Source organism: Nelumbo nucifera, chromosome 8 (assembly GCF_055504915.1).
Source record: "Nelumbo nucifera cultivar China Antique chromosome 8, China Antique-T2T, whole genome shotgun sequence".
NCBI classification, from domain to species: domain Eukaryota; kingdom Viridiplantae; phylum Streptophyta; class Magnoliopsida; order Proteales; family Nelumbonaceae; genus Nelumbo; species Nelumbo nucifera.
Window position 1 is genome coordinate 23281143 of NC_142656.1, and position 12268 is coordinate 23293410.

Genomic DNA, 12268 nt, shown 5'->3' on the forward strand with positions numbered 1-12268 from the left:
TTTTCAAACAGAAAGGTGCTATACATGTCTAAGGCAGCAAAAATTGGGGTGCAATATCGAGCATTAGTATTAGTATAATTGCACTCAGTACTACTCTTGCCTAAGCATGTTTAATTTCGGAGTTCTGATGGGATTCAAAGCATTAGTATTAATATAATTACACCCAAATAAAAATTGGGATGCAGCATGAGGACTATCTAGGAGGTTACCCATTTTAGTACTATTCTTGCCCAAGCATACTTAACTATCGAGTTCTAATGGAATATGATGCATTAATGCTGATATGGTAGCACCCAACCACCGCCAATTTCAATTTGTGGAAAAATACCCTGCAGTTCACTACATAATTCTGAATTTTACTGTAAACATACAATAATTGAAAATGTCAAACACCCCTACCCTATGCATCAATACCCGCCCATGTATTAGCATCAATTTCGAGCTGGCATCTATCCAATTGTACGTTGGGCTGAACCGTCATTCTCCCCTCCAGTTTCCTTAAGTTCAGTCAAAAGTAGAGACCATATAACACCCTAGCCATAATTATGACACGTATATCCTGCTATGTCCCACCCCTGGTTACTGTGTAATCTGTACCAATACAAATGCATGCAAGTGCAAATCAGAAGACTTTAATCACATTTTTGCTGCTCAAAAACACAAAGCAAAAGCTTTTTCAAAGTCCAAAGTCCAAACACAACCTTAATGGCATTGGTGCCAATCATAACTAACTTCCTTACTCTGCAAGTCCGCATCATCAAACACGTGTGTGGATAAGGTCCAGTCATCTCATCGTCCACCTCGCTGCGCTGAGTCGCTGTGAATATAAAAAGTTAAAAACCCTTCCAACCTCATCTATTATACGCCCTGGTTGCATAATCTGAACAGCACCAATAATAACAAGAACCAGATCAACACAACAAGGAGTGTAGGGTGCTTAAACTACGCGTCCTCCATGGCTGGGATTACCAGTAGTCTACCTTTCAAAACACTCGTCTCTGAAAGAACGACTCCTTCTATTCTCTTTCTCTCCTCGCTTGAGTCCAAGTTATGTGGAATCCGCTTATGTAACCTTTACTTGGCCAAAATCGATTGCAGCCGCTCGTCTTCCGTTGCTCCGCAGGTCTCTATAACCGCTCGGTCAAGCGGATACTGGAGTTCCGGCGAGACGAGGAGGCCAAGAGGCAACCGGAAGGCCGAGTTCGAAGCCGATTCCGCACTTGATATCTCAAGTATCAGGTATTGTTGCGTGCAAATTAATCTGTATTATATTCAAGTTTCCACTTGAATTCAGTGAGAGACGTCCACTGAGTCTGTTTGTTCTTGTAATGATTTGGATCAGGTCGCCTTCCGTAAGACTTATAGATGAACAGCAGAATATGGTTAGTTTTATAATTTTCACGGTTTGGATTCAACGTTGTTAAGTCTTTGATAAGTTCAATTAATTCTGTTTCTGTTACAACTAATGTTCTTCCAGGTTGGTGTGGTGTCTAAAAGCGAAGCTCTTCAGATGGCCGAAGATGCTGAACTTGACCTGGTATACCATTTTTCTTTTAAGTAAATGTTTTTTGTTCTTGTAATTTAATTCTACTGACGATGTTTTATTAGACAAATTGCATATAGATTGCTACATTTATTTTTATCAAAATTTCACCTATCTATTTAATTTTCGAAAATTTTCTTTTTCTTTTTCTGCTACTTTCCCTTCCATTTGACATAAATGAACTCTAGGGAAACCTTATTCCAACTATTTGGATGAGAAACAATACTCTTGCTGTGCCATTCCTCTCTGTCTAGGTCATAGTCTTTGTTAAATGTCCATGGATCGCATTAATATTGTCTTGAAGCACAGGTCACCTTTGTGGTTAAAAACATAAAATGGATTTCAGGGTTTTATACTAAAGAGAGTGCAACAAGTCTTGGGTTGTCTGGACAATCTCCTGCGAAGTCCTCTTGTTGTTATCAATACAATACCCAATGAGAGAAGGATAATGGTGTTAAAGTAACCTTCTGACCAAGATAGAAAGGTAGTTATGACAATCAAGCTTTAGGATTTTATTTCGAAATACCATGGGATAAAGGGATACCCTTCTGGCAAAAGGGTTAGGGCCAGATGTTATGAAGGAACTTCAAGTAACCTAGTAAGAAGGATAGCCTGAGGCTTCAAACACCATGGTCATATACAAAAGTATTGAAAAGGACAGAGAAGGGAACCTTTAAAAAAATTTCTGCTGAAAAGAAGGAAACCTAATAGGGGAAATCACCTGTTTGATGTAGCTTATTTAGTTCCATTCCTTTAATAGGTCTGGTTTACTTCCCATAAATAATTTATTCCCTTCCCATTCTAGTAGTTTTAGTTTGTGAAGAACCAGTATGATTCCATAAGAACCAATTTTTGAGTTGCTTTAGTTGTTTGATTTCAAGTTCTGTTGGTTGTATGACACTCTAAGCAGTTGCAACTTACCTAGAAGCATTTGTTTTAGGTTGATCAACAAGACTGTTAAATACGTTAAGCATGCTAGAAATGGATTACTTCAAAGTGGTTCCTACTGCTATGTGAAAACTCACAGACTCTCCATTCTCACTGGACTCTTCAGAAGCTGGGATTTTGTATTACCTTTTATCCTAAATCCTGGAGCATCCCAAATGGAAGTGAATGAACACTCACAATCCATGGCTCTTTAAGGGAGATTATTGGAGCTGGAGAAGTTTGCAGGCTAACAAGGGTAAGGCTGTTTTGACTCCAAAACTTGATAGCTACTAGGAAATTGATACCGACTTGTGGTTGAGAACCCTAGGTCATTACTGATGGATTCTTTCAAATCAGATTCAATTCTCAGCCGTGATGGATCATTATGATGGAGATGCTTTGCATTATAAAAAAGGAAAAGCTGATTTTTTCTTTTTTTAATCTTTCTCAAGGTCTCGATCTGCTATTGGTAGTGTTCTAAAGCTTCCTAGAGAGTCCAGTATGCAAAATGTAAAGACACTAGGCTTGAGGTCCAAAATATCAACAATCTGGAAGGTGCATTATAGAAAATAAGAATGCTTTTTTTTTTTTAATCTGACACCTTACTTTTAGCATTACTATGTTAGATGCGAGATCCTCTGTGCTTACTGGTAATTAATCAAACAACAGCTTATGTTGCATCATTTTATATCTTAATAGTTAATAATACTCTGTTGTACTTTGTGATGGAATTCCTTGTGTTCTTCACTAAAATATGGTTCAAAGATGCTAGTGATTTTGCATGTTGCTTCCTGGAGTAATTTATTATTGTCTGTGGAAGATGTAAGAAGAATCTGCCTAACCCTACACTTATTCACCAAAATTAAGAGGATAGGGAAGTTTTTTATCTGACTTGAACTAATAAGTGGATGGGAAACTAAAACATAACTCAAAGAATCCAAAATGCTCTGCTGATTCTTTTTCTTCTTACAGTTAAGATGGCATAACTTTATACTAGGAAGCAAAAGGAGAAATTCAAGGGAACCTTAGCTCTGGTAGAGGAGAGGGGAGAAAGCAAGACCTTACACAGCGTTGCTGAGGCAGCATTGAATCCATTAAGACCTCCTGCTTGGTGAGAGAATCCCCTAAATCACTAGCTACATTAAAAAACCAAGAGAGGATTTCACATAACTGAGTTTTCTAATGATGCATGATATCTCCATCTGAATGTCATTTGCTACTTGCATATCTTGAACTGCCTTATATAATAAACATTGTAAAAGGAAATAAATAAATGAACAAATTTCAAGATGTTCCAAGAGGCAAAAGCTTAAGATGGCATTATGCCATAACACCTTTAATCATGTTGTTCAATATTCTCCAATCTTAGTTGCAGCTCAACTAACATTTTGCCATAGTTGAGAGTACTCCCAAATAAGTACCACCCAAAAGAAATGATCTTGATTGATGTAGGAACAAGGAATTATTAGGTCCTTGTCCATCCTACTTTTCTTGTCTATAAAGGATACATCACAGAAGAAGTTGGTTGCTATAGTAATTTTTCTAGACCTGCTTTATTTTGTCTAGTACATGACTAACATTGTTAGGAGTATTGAACTTTGGCTACTAAGTTTCACTTTTATTTGGAAGGCACTGTTTATTTCTTTTAGAGGACTCAATTTGGCATTTAAATATCCTTCTTTGCAGGTAATATTGTCACCAGATGCAGATCCACCAGTTGTCTGAATAATGGATTACAAGTATGACTTATTTTAATCCCCTGTAGTATTTATTTGCTTGTTTAGAAGTTTAAAATTTGTTCCTGTTATCTTTTTCAATATTATTCAAGAACCTTCCTAGCATCTTTTTCTATTTATAAATGTTTGAGGCTTCTGAATCAACAACCATAATAGTGCCCATTTTTTATCAGTATTATAATGGCACAGTTTACAACCCTCCCCCAATAAAAGAAAAATTTATGATTTACAATTTAATCTTTAAATAAATTTTTATTTTTGCTTTCCCTTTGTGAAATAAGGTACCATATCCGGGGAAGATTGCATGGATATATTATAAGTAGTATTTCTTGGTTTCCATTAATGTGCTTGAAACTTTGAAATCCTGATTAATGTGTCAAATATACAACTCCATTTAGGCTTTTTTTAGTAAATGCAGTGGCATCTTGGCAATGCTTTCATAGTCTGGGCTGTCTTATCAGGAGGGTTCTTTAATGTTCATATCTGTCTCTATGTAACTTTCTTAACCACTTCTATATACTTGGCTGTCATGTTGTCATTTTGACATTTTCTTTTTTGGAAGTTTACTAATCTGTTATCCTTTGTAATGTTGGGATGGGGGGGGGGAGTGTTGCAGAATGTAATGTTGTGGGTGGCCTGATGGTGGTTGATGCAGGGTTTGTCTGATCCCTTGCTGTTCCTGTTATAATATATTTTATTTCAAATAAAATTACCTTATCTTTTCTTAAAAAAAACTGTTTTCCTTCGTATTGGCATTTTTCGGTCTATATCCAGAAAAAAAAGTGTATTTATATTTTATTTTCCTACTCTTGCAGAAAATACAGTTATGAACAACAAAAGAAGAAAAGAGGACAGCAGAAAAAAAGTGCAGGTGAATGTCTTCTCTCTCTAGTGTTTTGCTGTGTGTAACTTGATTGAGGTGTAACATGTATTCCAAAAAGAAAGTGATATTAACATATTCCCATATGTGCAGAAAATCGCATGGATTTGAAGGAACTCAAAATGGGGTATGATTTTCTTAATTATTAATACTATCTATTTAATTTTTCATGCCTCTCCTCAACAGCATCCTTGTTTCTCTTTATCTTCTTGTGCCTTTATTTAGAGATTGAACTATATTCTGGTAGGAGTGCAACTTGGTTAGGCTTGGGTTGAGCATTTGTTAAAATTTGAATGGGCCTGTCCTAAGGGTTCAAGCCCAATATTCTTCAAATCTGGTACCTGACTTGCACTCTGGTTTCTGGTCTTAAAATTTTGATGTGGTTCTATACTTCTATGTCATGCTTTGAAATTTAGATATTGCCATGCTGGACAAACATGAATATGTGGATACTAAGGATGTCAACTGGCTGGGGTCAGTATGAAGTTGGCCAAACCTGAAACCAAATTGAGTTGACTACATCCCAATCTGAACTTGCACTACCCTGTGAATGGAGCACTAAGCAGGCCACGCAGGGTTAGGGCATGAAGTGGGATCAGGTGGGATGGGATAAGAGATTGAAAATGTTAATAGAAAAAAAAGAATATGTAAAGAAACAATGAGGAAAATAGACAGAACCAGTTGTAATCTATATGGCATGGTGATATAGAAATAGAACAAATCATGACCTAACCTGTTTTAGTTGCCATTCTACAACCCGAATCCAATCCAAGCCCGATTGAAGGACATAACAAACTTGTCCTTATAAATGTAGGGAGGGCAGGTATCCTAATTAACCTGCTTCCCTTGACATCCCTATTGGATACTTGCAACTTTGCCATGTACCTATGCAACTGAGATACTTGACGGGTTGGGATCTGCTACAAACAATACATGTACAATGGTCTATGTAACCCGATAATAAATGAACATATCAGTGATCTGTATAGTTGCCAGATGGACAAATTCTTGGCATGTTTACTCTTGATTGGGTTTCATAGCCCATTGTACACCCTGTTTATAGCATATCTGGAGTAACACTTGACATCTCTGCCATGCACCTGGTTAACACAGATCTTGAACTAGTCTGGAGTTTATTGATGGAAAAGAACCCTAGATTGTTTAATCACAAGAATATAGAAGCAAAAGATATTACTGATTTGGTAACTATTAGAGTAGTTTATTGGATTTTCACATCCTGTAAAGTGTTATCTGGGTACTTTTCTTTTGCTTTTCAGCTTATTATTATATGTTTCTTTATTCTTTTTCACATTTACACGTAAACATGTTTTTATCTTTTTTTTTCCTTTGAAGAGAAATGTTTTAGTGTCTCAAATAGTTTTTTGCATTCCTTTATAACCTCCATGCTGTACAAAAGCTTTGTTTTGTTAGGGTGTGATGTCAGTTAGGTCAGATTGGGTTCAAGTTGAGACAAGGTCAATCAGAATCTGACGCAATTTGAGTTCAAGATTTCTCTTCTGGAACTTTGGAAACTGGGTGTGTTAGTAAGACAAATCTGGTTTGTTTGGTTATGACTAGGTTGGGAAAACCTGACCAGATACTTAGATTAGCCAGCCTCATTCGAGAAAAGCAAATTGGCAGGTTCGTCATCCATACACACCTATAATTCAAGAGTCCAACTATATACCAGAATGACATTGTATCTAAAAAACTTATAACCAATCAAGCATATAATAAAAGTGGTAACCAATCAGCACATATTCATCAAAATCCGCCATGTGGGGGGTTTGATTGGTCAAAGTTTTTCTAGTATCATACCTTTCTGGCATCATAGATAAAGCCATAATTCAAATGCTTCATTTGTAAATTTTCAGTCTTTTGTCATAAGTTGATGGTTTAGTTCATTAAAAATTGGGAACTTATGCTGATAGTATAGAATATAAATAGGATTTTGTGGTTGGCAATGAAGGCATAAATATAATTAAGAAGATCTATCTTTCATGACATATCAGAAAAATAAGTATCTTACATGATAACTATTTTATCTTATTTGAGACACTGTATATGGTTGGAGCTGGTTTCATAATCTATGCATTGCTATACCAGTAAGATTATAATCCTTGTATAATTCCTTAGATCCATTACTGTACTAAAATGCTATTCTTTTAACCATACTCTCAACCAGAACAAGATGAAGGGATACATCGGAGAATAAAGTATATATATATTTTTTCCAGAAGTCCTACCATGCTATTTATAATTTATACTATAACATTTTGGGTAGGAAATTTATTTGCTTTTCTTTTTGATAGGTACAACATTGATTCACATGATTATTCTGTACGATTGAAATCGGCTCAGAAATTTCTCAGAGATGGGGACAAGGTTTACTAGAACTTTCTCATATTGTACAACTATTAATGCATATATGGTCTAGTTTGTCTCGTCACTACAAATCTGTGATTAGTAGGTCAATTCCTGCAGGTTAAGGTCATAGTGAATTTGAAAGGCCGTGAGAATGCGTTCAGGAACATTGCCATTGAGCTTATCAGGTGTTTCCAGAATGACATTGGGGAGGTATTGATCACATGCTTGTGTTTTTCATGAACTGAGAGACAGACATTACAGTAGTATAATGGTCTGTTGATAATTATATCCAATTATTCTACACGTTGGGGATTATTTTTAAGTCTGCACTATTATACATTGTCATCATTAGTATCTTCTCCTGAGTTTCTGGAATCAACTATTTGGATCCTGTTGTCATCATTAGACTCTTCCACCAAAGCTTGGTGTAACAGTATAATCTTAGGCTGACAAGCATAATAACATAAGTTCGAGTCTGAGAGCAGCCACTTCGTGCAAAATATGCCAAAAGTTAGGTCTTTACCCAGTCCACCCCTCCCAAGACCTTGAATAGCTGGGAAAAACATTGGGTAACGGCCTTGGATTCTTCCATCAAAAGCATGTGTTTTCAGATGTTCTCCCATTACTCCTTTTGATAATAATTCATGCTAGTCACCCATATGCTTCTCCTTTTAAAGTCCTCAATTTGTCTCTTCATTGATTTGATTGTCCATTGACTGGATCATCCCATCTTTATATATGTATATATATATATATATATATATATATATATATATATATATATATATATATATATATAGGATAGGGGTTCTCTCTCCGTGCAGGAAATGGAATCTACTCGTGCGAGTAGATTGCCACGTGAGAGCAACCCATTTCCTATTATATCTAATTATTTAATTACCCTAATTACCTATTATATCTAATTATATAAATATTGTTAGATAATTAGATATATATATATATAATTATCTAATTATATAAATATATAATAGTTATTATAAATATTGTTAATAACTAGATATCAAACCATTCGAATGGTTTTGACCATTTTTTATTTTTTTAATTTCTTTATTTATTTTTATTTATTTTTGTCAGAATAGGCCGACTGTTCGGTTCAAACAGTCGGACCGTTTGATCCGGTAACCGGACCCTTGACCGGTTCGGTTTTAAAAACCATGATGTTATGTCATTCGAGCGTGTGACTCATACAACCCCAAAATGGAACCGTTCAGGCCACTGGTTTTCGGGTCAATGGTTTGACCGTCCGGTTTCAACGGATGGCCTGTTTTGACAACAAAATTAAAAAAAATAAAAAAACGGCCAAAAACCACTGAACAGGTCAATGGGCTAATGGCTCAACCACTCGGGTCAATGGGTCGTTGACCGATTCAACGGTTTTTGGCCAGGGACCGGGATTGGGGTAGAACGGAACTGGTTGCCTGGACGGTTACCAATTAAAAAAATAAAAAAAACGGACAACCCGTTCTGACAACAAAAATTACAAGCAAAAAATTGTGTGAGAGGTCCATTAAGCAGTACCATACGTGTTATGTCATTCGAGCGTGTGACTCATACGACCTGAAAACGGAACTGTTCTGGCCACCCATTTTTGGGTCGACGGTTTGACTGTTCGGTTCAAACGGATGGCCCGTTCTGACAACAAAATAAAAAAAAAAACAACCAAAAACCATTGAACGAGTCAATAGTTCGACCACCTAGGTCAATGGGTCATTGACCGATTCAATGATTTTTGGCCAGGGACTGAGATTAGGATAAAATGGAACTGTTTGCCTGGATGGTTCCCAATTAAAAAAATAAAAACGGCCAAAAACCATTGAACGGATCAACGGATCGATGGTTCGACCGCTCGGGTCAATGGGCCATTGACCAATTCAACAGTTTTTGGTCAGGGACCGGGTCGACAGTTCCATTCCAGCCCCTGCGAAGCAGGGCCCCTCTGCTAGTATTTTTTTTTTATCACAATAGCTATTCCCAGTTTTCCTTGTGTGCTGATTCCTATTCTTGTTTCCTAATCTTTACATTCTAATCTTGATATGCATCTGAGCCACTTTCTGCATCAGCTTATGTTCAACTTTATTTCTCGATCTGGACTCTGTTCTTTTCATTTCTGGTCTTAAATTATCAGGGAGGACTGCCATCTCAACTGCTGCTATACCAACCCTTCCTTCTTAGAAGGGTGGCAAGCAAGACCAGGTTCTGGAATGAAAACCTCCATGACCCAAGAGGCTAATCTTAGATGCCATCTTATTAGTAATACTCTGGATTCCACCACCTATATATAACACCAACATCATGAGGCACCAATTTTTTCCAATCCCTTTGTCCATTTGCCAAATTGCTCTGAGTGCCATTGTAATAGGAAAGGAAATCACTCATATCTTTGAGAATAACGAAGGTAATCTCCTTAGCTTTCAGGAAGACCATCTTATGCATACCTGCTCTGTGCTCATGGTGACTAGATGTCACCTGAATCTTGGATTTGTACATAACAATATAAAACAACATATACACATTCCAATTTGGACGTAAAACAGAAAATTACTCATCTAGGATCTTACAGCTTATATCTATCTCTTGTTTAAGTTTACAATCTAATAGACATGGCATTTGCAGCTTGCAACAGAGGAAAGCAAAAACTTCAGTGAGAGAAACATATTCATTGTTTTGGTTCCAAATAAAGCACTTATACAGAAAATTCAGGAACAGCCAAAGAAAAGAGAAAAACCAGCAGTAACTGAAGTTTCGGCTGGTGTTCAAGCATAGTCAATGTTTCATAGGAATAGTTTCTGGAGGGAGCTGGTAAATTTCATTTTATTCTTCAAGGGGGGTAGAAATCCATATGTATATCATATTATTGTAATACATCTTCCTTGGAACCACATTGTATTATTTTACCATAATATCAGAAGAAGCCTTTCTATATACACAGTAGCTACCATATTCCCCTACTTACCAAATGAAATTCGGAATTCTTTTCCTTGTACTTTTTGATGGGTAACTTGACTTGGAAAGCGATCTCAATGGCCTTATGGCCACTACTCATTAATGTATATTATTGATAATCCCCATCATCCTATTATTTCATGTTGTCTGGTCATAAGTGAAAATCATATATCAAAAAAGTCCAAGTTGTTGTAATCAGTAGGTCAATTTTGTTTTGGGCACGGCTGAAAGGATTAAGACAGTGTCTGGTCAGTGCTCTCTGATATTCTGCTACATGGACAATCTTTTTCCTCTCTAGGTGGTATCAGACCATAGACCAACCATTCACAAAATCTCTAAATTGATGAATGATGGGCTTTTCTATGACAATAATAGCCAGGTGGATGGAATTTCCAGTACATGATTGAAGCTTCTTAAGAACAAAAGTGGGCAATACAATCCATTTTCTTGATTTCTGAATTCTGATTCAGTGGTTCCTTTATATTATATGGATGGACATGCTTCAAATAATGTAGTAAGGTCAAACAATAAGTATTTTTTTGATCAATAACACAATTCATTAATTATAGAGGAAGACAAACTTTCTTATCTTCCAACGCATGAGCCCCAAGAGAGGAAACAAGAGAGAGAGAGAGAACAGAAAAAGAAGAAAATTCAGATGGCTGGAAGTAAATATCAGTTGGGTCAAACACCAAAGGTTCTTCTAGGCTGTGTTTGGCTTAAAGAGAAAACAGAAAGTTGAGGGGAAGTTATTGAAGACTTGTATGATAATTTCTTAGAGTTCAACCATGGAGCATTCACTAATATTAGCTGCAGTTTAAATCTAGAACTCAACCAATCATGTCCAAGTAACTTTTACCTTTAGTAAGATATATTTACCATCACATTTGACCAATCAGAAATTGGATTTGATCCTCACAGAATTGTGCTCATACTGTTCTCACACCCCTTTTTCAGCCATGTATTGAGAATATCTCCCATGAATAAAAAGAAAGTATGAAAATGTTCCCAATACACGGATGAATCCAGCCTCGATCAATCACGTCTTTTGCTATATGGTATAGCCGATGCACCATAAATCTTGCCTATTTCCTAATGGCTTTCCCTCAACTTTCTATTACTCTTATTTCTGATAAACCAAGCAGAGCTTCGGACTAGTGAGAACTAGGTTGGAAACTTGGAATAAGGCAGTTTGTGTCCACTCCAGGTGAGGTGGAGAGGTGATGGGGAAGCCCCAACTTACCAACCTAACGTTTTCCACAACTTCGTTAATAAGTCCTTCCATCCAAAGCGTCTCTTTCTCATATGACACCTTATCCTCCCCTCTCCATTCCATACCCACCAAGCCATCAAACCAATCAATATTCTACATTTTTACTAAAACACAGCAATACGCCATTGGTTGCTCATTAAGAGGAGAATTCCTCCCGATATCACACATCGCAATCAGTTTAGTTCACAGATAAACCGGATCACAATTACATCATCTGATCTCCTACCCTGAGGTCGATACTATACTACCGACACCACGTTTTCCAAATTTTGATGAGTCTTATGTACCGTAACCACAATCTAAACCGTCAGAAAAGGAAAGAAAGCCATCCGTGCAACTAACTTCTGGAGTCAAGGATCTTCTAGATGGGAACTAGGGTAACGGGTTAAAGTCAATTGGTTGAAAACAATCCAATTGGATTTACTTTGGGCGTAAGATTTGCTTTAGGTGAGACCCAAAGAAGCCTAGATTCCAGCTTTCAACCCCAGTTCTATATGCCAGTTGTAGGGATCAGATTTTACCACATAGGGACCCTCGTTTAAGATTAAGAAGCCATTTATTGTTTTTTTGGTACAAAT

The 12268-nt window shown here is 36.7% G+C and overlaps 1 protein-coding gene across 1 annotated transcript; it reads left to right on the forward strand.

Moving 5' to 3' along the window:
- Positions 1–847: 847 nt before the first annotated feature.
- Positions 848–10398, forward strand: LOC104609136 (translation initiation factor IF3-2, chloroplastic). The gene is given in 9 exon segments (XM_010275364.3): positions 848–1239; positions 1343–1382; positions 1478–1537; positions 4157–4209; positions 5022–5077; positions 5180–5213; positions 7399–7471; positions 7571–7663; positions 10088–10398. Coding segments are annotated over 9 exon segments (843 nt in total). The 5' UTR covers positions 848–955; the 3' UTR covers positions 10238–10398.
- Positions 10399–12268: the final 1870 nt, after the last annotated feature.